Raw genomic sequence first — 19,456 nt, forward strand, 5'->3', positions numbered from 1 at the left:
TGGCAGGAAACAATGAATGGGGATAAGGGTTTATTTTACTGGTTGGTGAAGTATGAGCAGTGAGGTTCCTCTGGGATTAGTGCTGGAGGTCCAACTGTTTACAGTATATAGACAACTTGGAGGAAGGAAGTGAATGTTTTTGGAGCCAAATTTGCGGATGACACAAAAATAGGCGAAAAGGCTGATTGTGAGAGGAATATAAACAGTTTAAAGAGAGATATTGATTAATTAGGTAAATATGGAAAAAAATTGGCAAATGCAGCATAATGTGGGAAAATGTGAAGTTGTTCATTTTGAAAGGGAGACCAAAAGAACAGTGTTCTTTAAGTAGTGAAAAACTGCAGAAAGACATAATGCGCACACAGGTGCGGAAGTTGCCGGTAATCAGGAAGGCTAATGAATGTTAGCCTTTGTTTCAAGGAGTTGGAGTCTAAGCAGGGAGGTCTAACTGCAACTGTACAAGGTTTTGGTAAGCCCACATCTGGAGGACTCCAAAGCACTTTTGGTCCCCACATTTAAGGAAAGATATCATTTCATTGGAGGTAGTTCAAAGTAGATTCTTTAGGATGATTCCTGATATGGAAAAATGGTCTTACGAGCAAACGCTAAGCAGATTTTTACTCCACTCATGGCAATTTAGAAAAATGAGAGATGATGTATTTGAAACATAAAGGATTCTTAATGGGCTTGACACGGTAAATACTGAGAGGATGTTTCACCTCCTAGGAGAGTCTAGGATCTGAGGTCTATTGTCTTTTTTCTGGTGAGTTTGTATGCCTCTTGCTTGTATTTATTACTATCTCTACTTTTCCTTGTAAGCCATGGTTTGACCACCTTTCCCATTTTACCTTTGTAAAACCGAGAGCTCAGGAGGCAGAGTCCTTGTATATATTTAAGGATGATTTCGATTCTTGATTAGTCGGGGAATCGAGGCTTACAGGGAGAGGGCAAGAAAATGAATGTGATTGCCGTTCAAATAATTTCCTTTTGTTTTTGCTACTAAAGTGGGTAATTTCACATGTATCCACATTAAACAGCCTCTGCCATGCATTTGTCCATTCACTCAACTTGTCCAAATCACACTGAAGCATCTTTGTATCCTCCTCAGAGCTCACCCTCCTCATTAGTTTTCAGTCATCAACAGAGTTAGTGACATTACATTTAGTTCCTTCATCTAAAACATTGAGAAGAGCTGGGGTGCTAGCACTAATCCCTGCATTAACCCACTAGTCTCTACTTGCCTTTGGGAAAATGACCCATTTATTCTTACTTTTTCCTGTCTGTGAACCAGTTTTCTGTCCATCTCAATTTGTTACTCCCAATTCCATGTGCTTTAATTGTACACACTAATCTGTTATGCAGTAGACTTCTGAAAGTCCAAATAAACCACATCCACTAGCTCTACTAGTTACATCCTTGAAGAATTACAATAGTTTCGTAAATCCATGCTGACTCTGTCTAATATTGCTACTGTTTTCCAAATGCTCAGCTTTAAATATGTTATCATGGACTCGAGCACTTTCCCCATTAATTCTGGAAGGCTAGCTGTAATTCCTGGTTTTCTCTCTACTTCTTTTTAAATAGGAGGTTAACATAGTTATCTTCAAATTCTGTAGTAACTATTCCTGAGTTGATATATCTTTCAGTTCCTCCATCTCACTAAACCAGGTGTTAACCCAACATTTTTGGTTACTTATATCGTCTTCTGTGTGTGTGTACATATGTATTCAGTTAGTCAGCATTACTTTGTTTCCATTATAAATTCCCTTGTTTCTGGTTGTAAGGGACCTACATTTATCTTCACTAGTCTTTTTCCTCTTCACATACCAATAGAAATGTTTATAGTCAGTTTTTATGTTCCCCACAAGCTTACCCACGTATTCAATTTTTCCTTTCTTAATCCCTTTGTCCTCTTTTGCGGAATTCTAAACTGCATCCACAGGTTTTTAGTTTTTTTCTGGCCTAATTTGTATGCCTCTTGCTTCGATTTAATACGATCTCTAATTTTCTTTGTAAGCCATTGTTTGGCCATCTTTCCTGTTTTACTTTTGTGCCAGACAGGAATGAATTGTTGCAGTTCACCCAAGCGCCATGTGAATGTTTGTCATTACCTTTTACCATCATCCCTCTATGTAACATGCCCCAATATGTCATAGCCAACCACATCTCAGTATTTACTTGCAGTTTCTTTGCTGTATTAATTAATTTCCCTATAATTGACCAAACCAATTGTTACGTCATGTATCAGCATGTCACAGTCTCACCTATAATGCATTTTATTTTATGAAGTGTGTTATAGCAGGATTCCAGTGTATAATGACTTTGACTGGGATATTTTTTGGACCTATTGTAATTATATTTCTTTTTTTTAATAGATATTTGATTGAAAATTTAACGTTTTTACAAACTTACAAAATAATACGCACAAATACAAACATTAATATACAATTAAATATTGAATAAATAATAACCAAAACCTACAAACAAAATGAGATAAAGTTAATAAAGGTGGAAAACAAAACTCAACTAACTAATAATCTAACCTATAACTAACCAGAGTGTATAATAAAATATCTTGTATTACTCAAGAGAAAAAAAAGGATAACATAGTATTTAAATAGTGAAGTACATGTTCAGAATGAATTAACATCAAGTCATCATAAAACCCGTATTCGTATGGGATTCCTCCCCTCGGGGGGGGGGGGGGGGGAGCCTGGGCCAGCCAGAATCGCTATCCCAACTAGATGAAAGCCCTTGACTAAATGGCTGAATTATCTGTATCTATATAATTCAGGAAGGGCTTTCATATTTTATAGACTAATTCAGTTTTTTGGTGCACCATATTTGTAAAGAAGTCAAGGGTAATACATTCCATGACCAACCTATACCAATTCAAAAGTCCTGGAGGGCCCTCAGCTACCCAATTTACTAAGAAATTTTACCTTGCACAAAAGGAGAGAATGGAAAGTAATTTCCTGCCGAACGCATCCAGGGAAGGCAAGCTCGAAAAGCCCAGGAGAAGAGATACTGGATCTACTCTAATTTCCGCTCCCAAGATTTTTGTCAAAGCATTTGCTACTGTGACCCAGTATTTGCGGATCTTATGACATTTCCATAAGCAGTGTGTGAGAGTGCCCACTTCTATTTTACATTTGGGACACATTGGAGATGCTCCTGCCCTAAATTTTGCCAATCGTTCCGGTGCTATATGAGTCCAATGGTGTATCTTTAACTGGATGGCTTGGGTTCTATTTTTCTGGCACTTTCCCAGATGTTGTCCACATTTCTGTGGATTTTTCTAACCCCAATTCCTGATCCCATGTTCTGAGCAATCATTCCATGTCTTCCGAGACTTCATTATGTAATAAATGATAGAGAGTGCTGACTGAGGGTAAATCCATCGGCCACAACACACTCCATTCCCTATCTGATTTATAAAGGCGATCTAATAATGTCGTCGTCTTCTGTATGTAATCTCGAATTTGGAAGTATCGAAAGAGGTCTCCATTACGTAGTCCACATTTCTGGTGCAGCTGTTCAAAAGACATGACTGCCTCATCAAACAGATCCCCAAAACAGGAGATACCCCTGGACCTCCAGGATTTAAATGTAGCGTCTGTGAGCCCTGGTTGAAAATGCCATGCCCCCACTACAGGAGTGTAAGGGGAGGTTTTATGTGAATTACCATCGTTTTGCTGCATTATCTTCCAAGCTTTAATTGTGTTTAATACTATAGGGTTTTTACAATGGTCCATAATGACTTTCATCTTATCTAAAAGGTTAATAAGAGGGCACTTTACTTGAGAAGACTCGATGTCCAGCCAGATTGATTGCGGGTCAGATGAGACCCAATCGGCTATGTAGCTTAATAGAGAACTCAGCTGATACTTCCTAAAATCTGGAAAATCCAGCCCTCCCCTTGCTTGTGGAAGCTGTAGCTTCTTTGACTTAATGAGGGGCCGTCTATCTTTCCAGATGAAAGAACCAAGCCAACCATATAATTTGCGCAATGCCGGCCTCTGCAGCATCACCGGGAGCATTCTTGTTGGGTATAAGAGACGGGGAAAGATATTCATTTTAATTAGAGCTATTCTACCTAGCCAAGAAATTGGAAGATCTCCCCAGCGTTGAAGGTCCTGCCTTATCCTTTCCAGTAGATGCACAAAATTGACCTTTTACAGATGACCAATACTGGGTTGATAAAAATACCTAAATATGACAAACCCTCCAGAGACCACCAAAAGGAAAAATGAGGTCTGCCCAATAAGTGGGACATAACAGGGAGACCACCCATCAGTATGGCCTCTGATTTTGAGAAATTAATCTTTTAACCTGAGAATGCACTAAATAAATTAATAACTTGGATCAGGTGGGGCACGGACATCAATGGATTACTAAGCAAAAGAACATCATCTGCATAAAGGGTAGTTTTATGTTTACCCGTGCCAACCCTCGGGGCCATTATATTAGAATCAGCTCATACAGCTTCAGCTAGTGGCTCAATAATTAGTGTGAACAGTAACAGTAACAGTAACAGAGGACAACCCTGACGACAGTCCCTACCCACACTGAAGTTATCCAAGTTTAAATCATTGGTGATCACAACTGCTTTGGGGTCATTATACAATGTTGAGACCCATTTAGCAAATACCTTTCCAATGCCAAACCTTTCCTAGTGTATAGAACAGGTATGACCATTCAATCGTGCCAAATGCCTTCTCTGCATCCAGCGAGATTACTATTCCTGGTATTCTTTCCTAATGACAGACTTGAATCACATTCAAAATCCTTCTAATATTAGATGATCTATGGCCCTTGATTAGCCCCGTCTGGTCTTCTCTTATAATCTATTGGCAATACCCTCTCCAGCCTCAATGCTAATGTTTTAGAATTTCAAAATCTACATTTAGCAATGGTATTGGTTTGTATGATGCACAATCTTCTGGGTCCTACCCTTTTTGAGAATGAAAGAAATATTTGCTTCTCTCAACGAAGGCGGGAGGCAGCCCTGACTATATGAGTAGTTGTACATGTCCGTAAGTGGACCAACTAATACTCCTGTAAACACTTTGTGGAATTCAACCTGAAATCCATCTGGGCCAGGTGCTTTATTACTCTTAAGCTGCCTGATTGCGTCAAGTACTTCCTGGGTTGTTAGGGGAGCATTCAGGATTGACATCTGTTCTGGGGTTAAGTCCGGAAAGGCCAGGCTTATAAAAAAGGAATCCATCTTCTTGGCTCTGTTTTCACAATCCTGCGATTTATACAAATCAAAATAAAACTTTCTGAAGATTGTGTTGATCCTTTTATGATCATGAGTAAAAGTACCAGCACTTTCCCAGATGGACATGATAGCTTGAGGGGACTTTTTTTTCCTTGCGAGAGACGCTAGGTACCAACCAGGCTTATCGCCCCCAAATTCGTATAATCTTTGCTTTGCAAATAATATTTCCCTCTTTGCCATTTGGGTAAGTGCAGGATTCAGGGTTGTCCTAAGGGCTGTAATCCTTTGTAACTTAGCAACAGAGGGCCTATCAATGTGCTTATGTCTCAGCTGCCTTTAAGCGAGCCTCAAGTAGACACTATTGTTCTCCCTTTTGTTTTTTCTGGGTCGCCGAGTTTGAAATGATCAGACCCCGCGCATAAGCTTTAATGGTCTCCCACATCACCGGGTTACTAGCCGTACCTGAATTAATTCTCAAAAAGGTTTTGAATTCTAATGAGAAATATTTTACGAATTTACTATCCTTCATTAAGAAAGAATCCATACGCCAATGTCGGGGGGGGGCCATCTCACTGGAAATCAAGACTAGGAACATGTACACTGCTGCGTGATCAGAAAGTTATTATATTACCTATTTTGCAGGATAATATGGAATTCAAAATGGTCGAGGGGCAAAAAACATATCAATTCTAGTGTGACACTTATGTGGATTAGAATAAAAAGAGAAATCTCTGCCTTGCGGGTAGAGGCACCTCCACGCATCTACTAATCCTAGCTCTTTATTCAAATCCGCCAATTGCCTTGATTGGGGGATATACCCGCAATACTCTTGGGTATCCTGTCTATCTCTGGGTCCATAATGCAATTAAAATCTCCTCATATAATTGTGTAGCTAACCCCGAATGCCATCAGTTTGGAAAGTGCTTCCATTATGACTTTGAATGGATGTGCCGGAGGACAATAAAGATTCAAAATCCCATCTTCTTCTCCGTTTATGAGGGCTTTAATCAGTATGTACCGTCCAGATTCATCTTTTATCTGACTTAGGATTTTGAAAGGGAGATTCTTCCGAATGAGAGTGACTACTCCCCTACTTTTTGAACTGAAAGATGAAAAGAAGGCCTGATCAAATCCTCTCTATTGTAATTTCAAGTGCTCTTTATCCAGTAAATGTGTCTCCTGTAAGAGAGCTATATCAATCGTTTTTTGAGGTTTGATAGCATTTTTTTCCCTTTTGATTGGCGAATTACTTCCCTTGACATTCCAGGTGCACCATTTAATTGAATGACTAACCATAATCGTCCATGCAAGTCCGAGACCCCCCGGGATGAAGAACCCCATCCAAAGCACCCCAAGCATAGAAAATTCACAAAAATCGAGATTCTTTAATACACTCACGCCAATATAGTAAAAACATTATTTCTATATAAAAATAATATAAAACACATTTAAAAGGAGATTTTCCGCCTTGCTTCCGGGGGCATCACTTCTGATCTGAAAACCCATCATATCGTTTCCAAACCACTGCCCCACCCTCGACCCAGGCACCCCATAATAAAATAGAAAAAAATTCAAGTGTACTATAAAGGTAAAGTTAACGGAGAGTACCCTACACCCCCCCCCCCCACCCCCAACCATACCAACACCTAGGTGCATTTAGTAACGATAATGCAACGTATAAACATATCAAACTATAAAGTTACAGTCTCAGCAGGTAATAACTAATATAACAACCCAAAAAAAGGGGAAAAACCCCGCTGTAAAAGAAAGAAATAAGGTAGGACAAGGCAAGTGCTCCCCCCTCGCCTGAATCAACTAAACCACCCGGCCTATGTTTAAAAAAAAGGAAATTGCACAGTGGAGGACAAATAAGCCCCCCCCCCCCCCGACCTCTTTACCCCCCGGAGATGATATTAAACAATAAAGGAAATTAAGGGGAAAAAAAGAAGGTAGACCGGGAGGGGGGGGGAAGCAGAACAGCATCATTAACCACATAGATTAATTCTTAGAATCTATTTAAGAGATTCCAAAAATTCCGTGACCTTCTCCGGTGATTCAAACTTGTAGATGAATCCTTTGTGGTTAAAACGCAGCATAGCTGAGTAGCGCAAGGAGTACTGAATGTTTAAGTCCCTTAGACGCTTCATTTCATCAAATGCCCTCTTGTGGACCAAAGCTGGGGAAAAATCCTGAAACAGCATAATCCTAGATCCCTTATATGTCATGGCCTGGGGATCTTTCCCAAGCGTTCTGGAGGCTTCCAAGAGCTTTTGCTTCTCTCTTCAGCACTGAAGCCAGAACAGCGAGGGCGCTGGTCCGATCCAGGCCTGCGTATAGCAATCCACTGGGCCCACTCAACCAGCACCTGGCCTAATCCAGTCTCCAGCTTCAAAATCTGAGGGAGCCACTGCTCCAAAAGCACTGCAAGCTGGCCTTCCTCTTCCTATTCGGGAAGGCCCAGCAAGCAATCTTCTAAGGCCCAGACGTGCTGTTTGAGAGTCCGGACCCGACCCACAGCTGACTCTACAGCAGCCTCAGCTTTTGCAGTGCGACTGAGAGCGACTCCCACCTGCTTCTGGCCTCCTCAATGAAGACATTGATCTTCTCTTCCAGCTTGCTAATTACAGCAACAAGGCTCGCCACCATAGGTAAGACCCCCGGGGCAGCTGCGGACATCTCTGCTGCAGCTGGGGGCGTTGGGGGAGAGGTTCCTCCCTGCTGTGAGCTGCAGGCATTCTTTTCCTTAGTCATTTTAGCAAAGCACCAAACTACTCAAGTTTGATGCAAAATGACTAACTGTATTGAATAAAAGTTATTTTGAATAGTTTGGCAGGTGTGGTGGAAGTGGGCAGCCCACTTTGCCAGAGTCTTGGGCAGAGTACTACAAACTCAGACTTGCTGAGTTGCTGCCATCTTGGATCTCCTCGTAATTATATTTCTAATGCTGAATTCTTTAGTAAGTTTAGAAACGTACAACATTGGAGAAGGTAGCAATGGTCCATCAGGTTGATCTCAGTCTGAAAAATATTTAATAGAAGTCCATTATAATTTCAGTTTGAGAATGTGTATAGGGTATAAGCAGGCAGATAAGAAGTTACAGTTAACAGTGGGGTGCTGAGGCACAGGTAATGGGTTAGCAAGGTAGAAAAGCAGTCATTATATGGAGCCATTTAACAATATTGGAAGCATTCAGTTTTCAAGGTCAGTTAGCAAGTGGAAAGGTATCCATTGTATGAATCCAGTTAACAAGGTTAAGAACATTCATTGTGTAACACCAGATGGCTTAGTCTTTACTATTGACTCTTGCTGAATGTAATGGTCGCCCAGTCAATGTGTATGTTGCCTTATCTGGATGCTACTCTCTGTAAAATGACTATATAGTTCATTGAGAAACTGCTATTCCAGAGAAGACTGTGAACTCATGTCTCTGTGGACATGGGCGATCGTTCTCTCCCTTCTGAGCCCGGCATAAAGATGAAGGAGGTAAAACTATACTGTGTCTCTGAACATTTTGCTTCGACTGAGGACGGGAGTGGGACGACAAATTGACCACTTTTTATTGCTGACCAGGCATTCAGTTTCACCTTGAATTCAGATACACAATCCATCTGTATCTGCCATCTCACAGGCTAGTACATTTGATTTCAATACTTCTTTCAAGTAAGGTAAATGAAAACATCTTGATTGCCCTAAGTCTTTTGAACTTCTGAGCTTTCTCCCTTCTGGACTTAGTTCAATGTGAAAATTCCATAAATTTGATACAATCAGAGAATCATAGCATAGCTACACCCACAAGCAAGCCAACCCATAGTCTGTGCTGGATTAACGTCAGAACAACTAAGCTAGCTCTGTTCTCAGTATTTTTTACCTTGGCTTTCAACATTTTTTTCTCCCCCTTAAGATGGTTATCCATTTTCTTTGAAAGCCAAGATTGAAACTGTGTTCATTATGCTGTCAGGCAATGCATTCCAGGTCCTAAACCAATCAGTGCTAAAAATAAATGTCTCCTCATGTCACCAATGGATATTTTCCCATTGTCCAAATCTGACTTTATGTTCAGGATTTAGTGAAAGCACAGGTTAACATGGAAGTACTGCTTTGCCACAGGCTGTCCAGTGAACTGACTTTGATGTTGTTCTGCCAGCCCAAACATACAGGTTTTCTCAATGTTTCCTGTTTTATTCTGTTATTGTTTTACAAAGTTAGCTAAATGCAAGATTAAGATCTATTATCAACACTGGCTGTCATTGTACAGTTATACAAGCAGAATTTTAAAATAGACAAAAAGAATGAATATTAAACAACTGCAATTATTAATTTTGATATAAATGAACAGAAGGCAAGTACCAGATTTATAGACTAAGGAAGAAAAACAGCTTTGAAAATTGGAAAATATTAGATTCTACAAGGCTTTTTGGTGATGCAGATACAAAATATAGGAAAATAAGTAAATAGTTATTTTATGTTAAAAGTGTACACTTAAAGTTAGCTCATTTGAGAGTTCAATGTTGTGAACTTTTATTTCATTGACAGGTGGATGTTTTGCTTGACATCCTTCTGAAGGTATTAAGCACTTTATAATGTGACTATTCAGCCTTTTTCACCTTGGAGCTAATCAAATTTACTTTTGATACATTTAAATATACAGAAATGAAATGCATGCAGCTGATAACACAGAAGTAGATATTTCGCTTATATTACTTTAAACTATTTCTAAAACTGAAATAATAATTTCAAAAATATTTCTCCTTTTGGAATTTGTCTGCTGGAGATTGTGAATGGAGTTTCACCTTGTTTATTCTATGTAGAAATAAATATTTGAGGTAAAGGAATTGTGTGGGCAAGGTTGATATCATTTATACTTCTATTGTAAGGCATTTTCAATGAAAAAATGCAAGTGTGCTACAGATATGATTGACTGATGGTGCTCCTGTACTATATGATCCTGTTCTATGATTAGTCACATAGAAATGCCTTAACCTTTAACTTGCAGGCATATAGAATGTGAATCACTGATTTCTATCACGTAGGTGAGGTTATCTTCTCATGCTTGTCTTGGATATCAAATAATTAAGTCCTTGGGTCCAATTTAAGAATGACCTTTTTTCTTGTGGTTGCAAGATGAAATAGATAATAAATAGATGAAATAGTAATATTTTAAAGGCAAAATTGAATTCATAAAATTGCCATGAAGATGTGGCATTGCTGAGGTCTTGTCTAACATAGATAGACAATATGGAATAATACCAAGGAGTCTTCCAATGGCAGTTGTATGTACATGAGAGCATAAAATCTCAAATATTGATAGACTGGGAGAATGGACAAAACTGTGGTTGATGGAATTCAATCTACTAAGTTTGAGCTTAATCATTTTGTGCTAAAATTGGGAAGATCAGGGCAATTTCTAGATGATACGAAGATAAGAACAGTGTATGTCTAAAGATACTTTGGGATTCGGGTGCAAAGATCTTTAAAATGCGTCAAACAGTTGAAGAAAATAATCAAGCTAATGGAATGCTGGCCTTTATATCTCAAGAACTGGAGTATAAGGACATGGAAGTTGTGCCGCAGTTCTGCAAAACCCTAGTTAAATCCCACTTAGGATACTGTGAACAGATTTGGCCACCACAACTTTGAAGGATATATTGATCTTGGAGGGAGTACAATATAGGTTTACACAAATAGTACCTGGACTTCAGAAGTTATGGTAAGAGGAGAGACTTTACAAATTACACCTGTTTTCTCTAGAATTTAGAAGACCACGGGGTGATCTGATTGACGTCTGCAAAATATTAACAGGAAAATACATCATAGATAAAGATAAACTGTTTTGCCTGGTTGAAGATTGTAGAACTAGGAGGCATTGTCTGAGAATTAGGGCCAGACCATTCAGGAGAAATGTTAGGACGCACTTCTACACACACAAAATGGTTTTTTTTTAGATTAGATTACCTACAGTGTGGAAACAGGCCCTTTGGCCCGACAAGTCCACACCGACCCACCGAAGCGCAACCCACCCATACCCCTACATATACCCCTTACCTAACACTATGGGCAATTTAGCATGGCCAATTCACCTGACCCGCACATCTTTGTGACTGTGGGAGGAAACCGGAGCACCCGGAGGAAACCCACGCAGACACTGGGAGAACGTGCAAACTCCACACAGTCAGTCGCCTGAGGCGGGAATTGAACCCAGGTCCCTGGCGCTGTGAGGCAGCAGTGCTAACCACTGTGCCACCATGCCGCCCGTTGATTTTTGGAACTCTGTTCCATAAGCAGCAGTGGATACTGGATCAGTTGTTAATTTTAAATCTGAGATAGATAAGTTTTTGTTGAGCAAAGGTATTACGGGATATGGATCAAAAGCTGATTTACATAGTTAGGCCAAAGATCTGCCGTGATCTCGTTGAATGGCAGAATAGACTCGATGAGCTGAACAGCCTACTCTTGTTCCTCTGTTCCTATGTTTCTATGTTCCTAACTCATCTGGATAAGTTGTAGTTTACCAACTCACTCTGAATGCTGTGTTCAAGGTTAATGTAAGAGATTTTTGCTTTGTACCTATTTGGCTGCAAATCATTTTTAGCTTGATGAAACTGCTGACCCAGCATGTTGTAGACCACATCCAGCGTTTCTCAAGATTCAAAGATTCACCACTGGCTGTTCTGATTTTGCATAAGGTTAACTCTACTTTTCAGTTCAATTCATTTGCACATTTCTTATTGTTTAAATTGTTTCTGAAGAACTTAAAATGCCGCAATCCTGAAATACCTACTTTTTCACAATCCAATAAGATGTGTTGGTTATTTTTGCTAAGAAGCCATTGTTGGCACTAATGTTTGGATGAGAAGAGGCTGGAAAAAAAAGAGCAAGAGGTCTAAAATACATTGAGAGGTTTACAAATTTGAGGGCCATTAGAGAGAATGTCCAGGACTAACTAAGTAGCTAACTAACTAAAATGGTTCAGAAAGGAAGTTCAGGGCTTCTGGAAAGTTACAGCATTTGTTGCTAAGTCTTGTATGTTTCCTCAGAATTGTTCAATTATGTTTTTATGTTGCGAAATGTATTTTTAAAAGTACATTTTGGATGGAGTTGTAAAGGTTCCTTCAGAGAAGTGCCTAATCAATGAACTGTTTTTTTTTATTTGTGTGCCAATCAGAATCTTGTCCATGTCTGTGCAAGACAAAATATCATCCATACCTACCATGCATTGCTTGCTCAATGTATGCTGCATAAATCAAAGAATTTTGTTTGTGAAATGCCTAGAATATTGTTAATGGATGTTCTGAATAAGGAAGAGGTTCTTATAGAAATAATTTGTATTGTGATGGAAGAAGATCAGTGAAGGAATAGGGTCTAAAATTCTAGAAAATAGATGATTGCAGTGATTTTCTTTCTGGCAACAAGTCCAGTCACTCATCTAGATATGCACAATCTCTAACAGACTTATTGCTTAGAATGCTGTAATGGCCCCCTTTTCGCTGTAACAAAATGGCACTCAAGTATGCTAGATACTACTACAACCTTCTACAAATAGTCCTACTGAGATTTAGCTGAGTGGGAGTAAGCAAGTGACCTGTTTTTGAGATGCAAGATTGTAATTCTAATAGTTATTTAGAAGAATCTGTGTGGCTCAGAATTTAACAGCTTTTTGAATTTAATGGCTGAAGGCTAATTTCTAATGTTTAGGAAACTGGCAGCTGCTGGATCCATCAGTTACTTGCTTTCCCAACATTTGTCATGGGACAATAAGAGGAGGAATGCTTTCCTTGGAAGCCCTCCTGGGCTAACCTGCTGTGACTTTCCTTCTTTGCACCAGCCTAACTCCCAACTCCATTCTGATTTTTTTTGTTGTGCTGCAACCTCAACCCTGTGATACCACTTTAGTCAGTGCAAATGATCTGTGGTCCCTCCTGTTCCTTTATCTTTATTTAACACTAATTAATCGCTTGGTAGGCAATGTGACTTATGCTATACACCATAAATCAAATCTATTAGAAAGTTGGCAACAAAAAACGTACACATCAAAAAATTGAGATAGAAAATTTTGCTGACTATCAGCGTCGTGCCTTCTGTTCCCAGCCACAAGAAAACAAACGGCATTTTGCTTCACTAACTCTTCTAATCACATTAAACTGGACCAGTGTCTACAACCCAAACCTATGATTTGGGTTACCCACAGAGCCTTCACATATCCACTTCCATGTTGATAGATACAGAGTAATTTCTCTACCTGGGAATGGTGCTGTTAATCAAAAATAAACGTGATATGACTCCTGTCTGGCTGACCCTCAGTGAGTCACTGATTATCTGTGTCATAAATAGATTTTTAAACAGTTTAGTTCTAGCAGAAAGCTGAGTGTATGTTTTTGCCAGATTATCTTGCAATTTAGAAATCAAATGTATGATACTATATAATGATAAAACAATAGTTGTATGTCCTGTTTACTGTAGAATGAAGATGTTATATGGTTTGTCGCACTCTGGTTTAGTGAGTTAAAACACTTCAGTAAACAGGAGGTACAAGAGCTCAACGCAGTAGTACAGTGAGAGTGTCTTTACCTCTGGGTCAAAACGTCTGCGTTTTTGACACACTTACTTCAAAGGTGTGTCATAACATGTCTGAACAGGTTGCTTAAATTATTTATACCCTGTACATGAAAGATAACATCCACAAGAAATGTCACATCAGCATGTTTCACATCTGGACATTTCTCCTGTCAATGCTCCTGACTTTTTTAATCCTTCTGTCTCTCCTCCTTGTCTCCATGCTAGCATGTATTGCAACTGAAAGCCCTTCACTCCTTCCCTACTTGAATACACCATTGGCATCTGTCAGTGATCAGGATTTCGCAAGCATCAACAACCATGTTACAGTGCTTTGTCATACTTCATTGTATAACACCTTTGCTGTCTGACCTGTTATTCTTTGCTATCCATCAGTTCCCAGTAAGGCACTGCTTTGCTTACTGTATATTGTCCAGCTCTGTGGATCTCTGTATTAATTATCCTGGCCTTTGTACTGATCATACAATCATGGAATCCCTACAGTGTAGAAGCAGGCTATTCATCCCATCGAGTCCACACTGACCATCTGAAGAGAAGACCAACCAGACCCACCCCACAACCCTATCCCTGTAACCCTACATTTCCCATGGCTAATTCCACCAGCCTGCACATCTTAGGACTGTGGGAGGAAATGGAGCACCAGGAGGAAACACTCACACACGGAAGAATGTGCATACTCCACACAGTCAACTGAGGGTGTGATTGAACCTGGGTCCCTCGTCCTGTGAGACAGCAATGCTAATCACTGAACCAACGTGCTGTCCATTTATCCATTTATCCATTGTATTGCATATTCCTGTACTTTGTTGTTTGTGACCCTGCCTTGTGAGCTTATACAAAAAGAACTTGATAAACCAAACTTGTGTTCCACATAAAGTAAAGATGCGCAGTTTAGATTAGATTAGATTAGATTAGATTCCCTACAGTGTGGAAACAGGCCCTCGGCCCAACAAGTCCACACCGACCCTCCAAAGAGTAACCCATCCAGACCCATTTCCCTCTGACTAATGGACCTAACACTATAGGCAATTTAGTGTGGCCAATTCACCTGACCTGCACCTCTTTGGACTGTGGAGGAAACTGGAGCACCCAGAGGAAACCCACACAGACATGGGGAGAACGCGCAAACTCCACACAGACAGTTGCCCAAGGCTGGAATCGAACCTGGGCCCCTGGCGCTGTGAGGCAGCAGTGTTTTTACATTTGACTCAATTTGATTTTATTCCCTGATATGCAAACAGATGCTCTGAGAGGAAAATATATGAAGGAGTTTCCAGTTCCGCAATGTAGAACCAAATAAAGTGGTTCCTACTCTTTAGAGATAGCAAATTGACAATGCATTTATCTTACATAAAATACAAATATCCTGAGAATTCCATGCCAGCACTTCAGCACAGGACCCCATTCTCAGTGTGCCACTCTGGCCTAATGCAGTCAGCTGGCTGGCTGGCTGGCATCATAAATACACCAATGCTCAAAACGTGCTCCTTGGAGCAGGAGCAGCAGCAGCAAGCATTATGGTGACATAATTGTAAAACTTACCTCAGGCTAGTTACCTTCAGTACAGTTTGCTTTCATATAGAGCACAGAATGGTCGGTGGAAAAATCTAAACATGGTTGAAGGTTGGCAGCATTGTGCACTGAGGCAAAGTGCCAACAAATTGTTTGTCCATAACATTATGCTCCTGTAAGTCTTTGGGGAGATGCACACAGCATATGTGCCAAGCCAAATAAGGATAAATTTGGTTTGTGTCAAACCTGGAAAATTCTGTTACTTTAGTTAGGTTTTATTTTTTCGATACCAAGCTAGTTTTGTTAGAATTAATGAAGAGAAAACACTTGCAACCTGTCACTAAAATACAATTCTTCACATTTTTAATAGCAAATATTATCAGTATCATTTCAATGATTGTAAAACTAAGTAAACGCAAAACCACTTTTAAGAATAAAATTTGACCTTGGTAAGTTATTTTTAATACTGTTCTACAAGATAAGATCATACAAAATCCACAAAATCTCTCTTCCTCCACCCTACAAACTGAAAAGAGCATTTGAGATCACAGCATGTGTAAAGCACAGAAGGAGGTCATTTAGCTCTTCATGTCTGTGTACATAGTTCCATTATTTTGATAAACAATTAATTGAAGAATATAATTAATTATGGTTCGTCTTTAGATTTTAGCCAATTATATCATCAGAATTAAGTGTGCCGATTGAGTACAATGAAGTATTTTCAGGTCTGATAAGTAGTCTATATGGGGTTAGGTTTTGTTCGGCGGCAGAGAGAAAGTCATGCATAGTTACTTTGAATCATTTCTAGTTGGATATACCTGTGCTGGCCAAAGACATGTTTCCTCTTTTATTTGTCTACACAAATTATTCTTCATTTGAATACAGAATGATCATAAATTATAATGTCTAGTTTTTAAATTTCAGTTTAATGACAAAATGTTGCTATATTTCAGGCGTTTCTGCGGATGTGCAATCTACCAGTCCAAGTGGTTTGTCGGGCAAATGCAGAGTACATGTCTCCATCTGGTAAGTCTGGAGCTGACTTAAATTCCTGGAGGGGTTGTTTTGTGTGATGCCATGGCAACATATCTAATCATGTAGTCTACAACCAGTACTGGTTATAGGCCTATTTTTCATATGCTTTTACATCATTCTTAACCTGGCTTATGTGAGGAATAAATGACTAAAGATTGCTGTTGTTTGGTAATGTTTATTGAGTGATGTGTAATGGTTGTCTTATACAACCATATATGTTCCAATGTGAAGAATTGTTCAAGCAGTTAATTATAAATATTACCTACCAATTTATTTTTTGAAAGCACAGATTAATAGATACCTTTTTCAGCAAAATTCACTTCACTTCTGGCTGTTTTATACACAGTTGTAAGAAAAAGGAAATTAAATGGTGGATAAACTCAAAATTCCATAGATTGACACTTGAATCTTAGTGTCTATGTGATGCTGTTGGCCTTTTATTGGGATTTCCTTTGTGCTTGAACACATATGAATAAAGGCTCAGAGATCACTATGTTCAAAGAGACCTGCATTTCTTTTGTGATACACTTATCATATGGATGCAGATGAGGCTTTTGTTCATACGTTTTACCTCATCTATTACCCTCAGGCTGCCTGTGAAGGCAATGAAGAATGAATCTATTTAAAAGAAGCATGACAGAGCCTGCTGTTAGTGTGAACTGTATATGAACTGGCCTTAACAGCAGGTTTTGTGCATTTGAGTAAGATACGTTTTGAAAAGAGAAAGATAAGAAATGAAACAAAGCACAATGTGTATATGTTAGTACAAAATCTTGACTAGTGGTTCAGTTAAATTTGATTCAAACAAAAACTGAAGATTTTATGAAATGTTTACTGCTGAGTGCTATCAAAAGAAAATTTTACAATTACCAAAAAGCACGTATCATTCTGTAGCACCAGGTGCTGGATAAAGGAAAATAAAATTGGAGAATGCAATTGCCCTAACCATACCTCCGAGCAGTTGATTATCGAACAGTAATAGGTAGAGACCTTAGAACAAATCAGCTGCCTTCCCATTTCAAAAGGGATATCCCACATTGTACAAGGGGCCCTCAATGGTTGACTGAGAACATTAGGCTAATTGTTTGATCCTAACTGATTTGATAACTTTTAAATGTACTTTAATTACCCACTTACATTTTATACCACAATTGTCTCAACCATGGTCCAAGTTTACTTGAGAGTTGAGATTAGTGGTTTTGGATATAATCTAAAGAGTTTATTTGAATGTAGATTTCATACATGCTATATGTCATGGTCATTTGCTGTCTCATTGCTCATACAGTTCCCACAATGGGTTATAATCCCAGATGGCTATCTGAAAAGATTTTTTTGCTGCTCTCTCTCTCCTGACCTAAAAGGAGAATATAAAGATAAGGTGGCCTACTGCTACATATTCTGATGAATGTTTTCAAGAGCATCATTGACAGAAGTTGTGAATAGCTGAATTCCTGTCTTCACAGTTGCGGAATGGTATTTTCTGGAGGAAGAATCTAAATAAATTGAATTAATGCAGATGCAATTGCTTATAACGTGTGCATTGTTTTCTGTACTACTGAATCATCGCAATCAGGGAGACCTCAGATTCTACTTGTGTTGAATTAGCTTATTTCTGTTGCGGATAATCTCGTCATACAAAAAGCATACAATTTTATGAGATAAGGGAGGGCAAAAATAGCCAGGTTTCCACTCTGATTTCCAATGGTTCATTTTTGCACGTATGATTTGTAGTCTGGGACACGAGTTAGGGACTTACAGAAATGGAGGGGTAAATTTGGGAAATGTGTATTAGTGTTACTGGACATGCTAGTGAATTAACTCCAAAACGCCAGTATCCCATCTCCAAGTTACCCTTTATTTGCAAGAGAAAGGTCATTGATACTGGCCCAGATCCCTCAAAACCAGCTCTTAATGCCAGAATATCTGACACTCCTCTATCTGTCAGCCAGGGCTCTCTGATTGGACCAGAGTAACAACTATCATTAAGGGATGTCCTATTCTATGAGATCCACCTAGCTGATCTTGTTACAATTTATGGACACAAATAGGAACTGGGACAGTTTGATATCTAGCAAAAGTGTAGACTGTTTCTTCAAGACTGCCTTAAAAGTTTGGATTGCTCTATCTGCCAGGCCTTTGGATGATGGATGGTATGGCGCTGTGCTAATATGTCAGATCCCATTTGTGTTTAGGAAATACTCAGATTCTCTGCTGGTGGATGATGGCCAGTTATCTGAGACAAACACTTCTTGGAGTCCATTTAGCATAAAAGATGTGTGCAGTTTTTCTACTGTTGTTCTTGTGTTTGACGAATAAAATCTATCCACATCCAGGTACTTTGAGTGGGCAGCTACTATGACTAAGAACATTGAGACTATGAAAGGGACTGCATGGTTGGTATTTAACTGAGCCCAGGGTTTACCAGGCAGTTTCCACAAATGTGGGGGAAGCATATTATCACCCTGTCTGCGTGGGTTTCCTCCCACAGTCCAAAGCTGTGCAGGCTAGGTGGACTGGCTATAATAAATGTGGCACAGTGGTTAGCACTGCTGCCTCACAGCACCAGAGACCTGGGTTCAATTCCCGACTAAGGCGACTGACTGTGTGGAGTTTGCACGTTCTCTCCGTGTCTGCGTGGGTTTCCTCCGGGTGCTCCGGTTTCCTCCCACAGTCCAAAGATGTGCGGGTCAGGTGAATTGGCCATGCTAAATTGCCCGTAGTGTTAGGTAAGGGGTAAATGTAGGGGTATGGGTGGGTTACGCTTTGGCGGGTCGGTGTGGACTTGTTGGGCCGAAGGGCCTGTTTCCACACTGTAAGTAATCTAATCTAATCTAAATTGCCCATAGTGTCTAGGGATGCGCAGGCTAGGTGGGATAGCCATGGGAAATCCAGGGTGACAGGAGTAGGATAGGATAGGGTGGGGAAATGGGTCTGGGTAGGTTGCTCTTCAGAGGGTCGGTGTGGACTTGATTGACCGAATGGCCTGCTTCCACACTGTGTAGGGCTTCTATGATTCTATGAGGGTGGTAATATTTGCCTTTGTTGGCATTGCCCCACCTATATGCCTATATCTGCATTCAAGCCTGGCCAACTGACAACTTCTCTCAACCTCTT

General features: G+C 39.7%; 1 protein-coding gene across 1 annotated transcript in view; it reads left to right on the forward strand.

Annotated features, from left to right (window-relative positions):
* Positions 1-19,456, forward strand: part of mtx2 (metaxin 2) — a 112,291-nt gene that overhangs the window by 58,090 nt on the left and 34,745 nt on the right. Inside the window, exon 4 of the mRNA XM_060827323.1 lies at positions 16,261-16,333. Coding sequence (XP_060683306.1) covers positions 16,261-16,333 — 73 coding nt within the window. The remainder of the gene's footprint in view (positions 1-16,260; positions 16,334-19,456) is intronic.

Source organism: Hemiscyllium ocellatum, chromosome 7, assembly GCF_020745735.1.
Source record: "Hemiscyllium ocellatum isolate sHemOce1 chromosome 7, sHemOce1.pat.X.cur, whole genome shotgun sequence".
Classification (NCBI taxonomy): Eukaryota; Metazoa; Chordata; class Chondrichthyes; order Orectolobiformes; family Hemiscylliidae; genus Hemiscyllium; species Hemiscyllium ocellatum.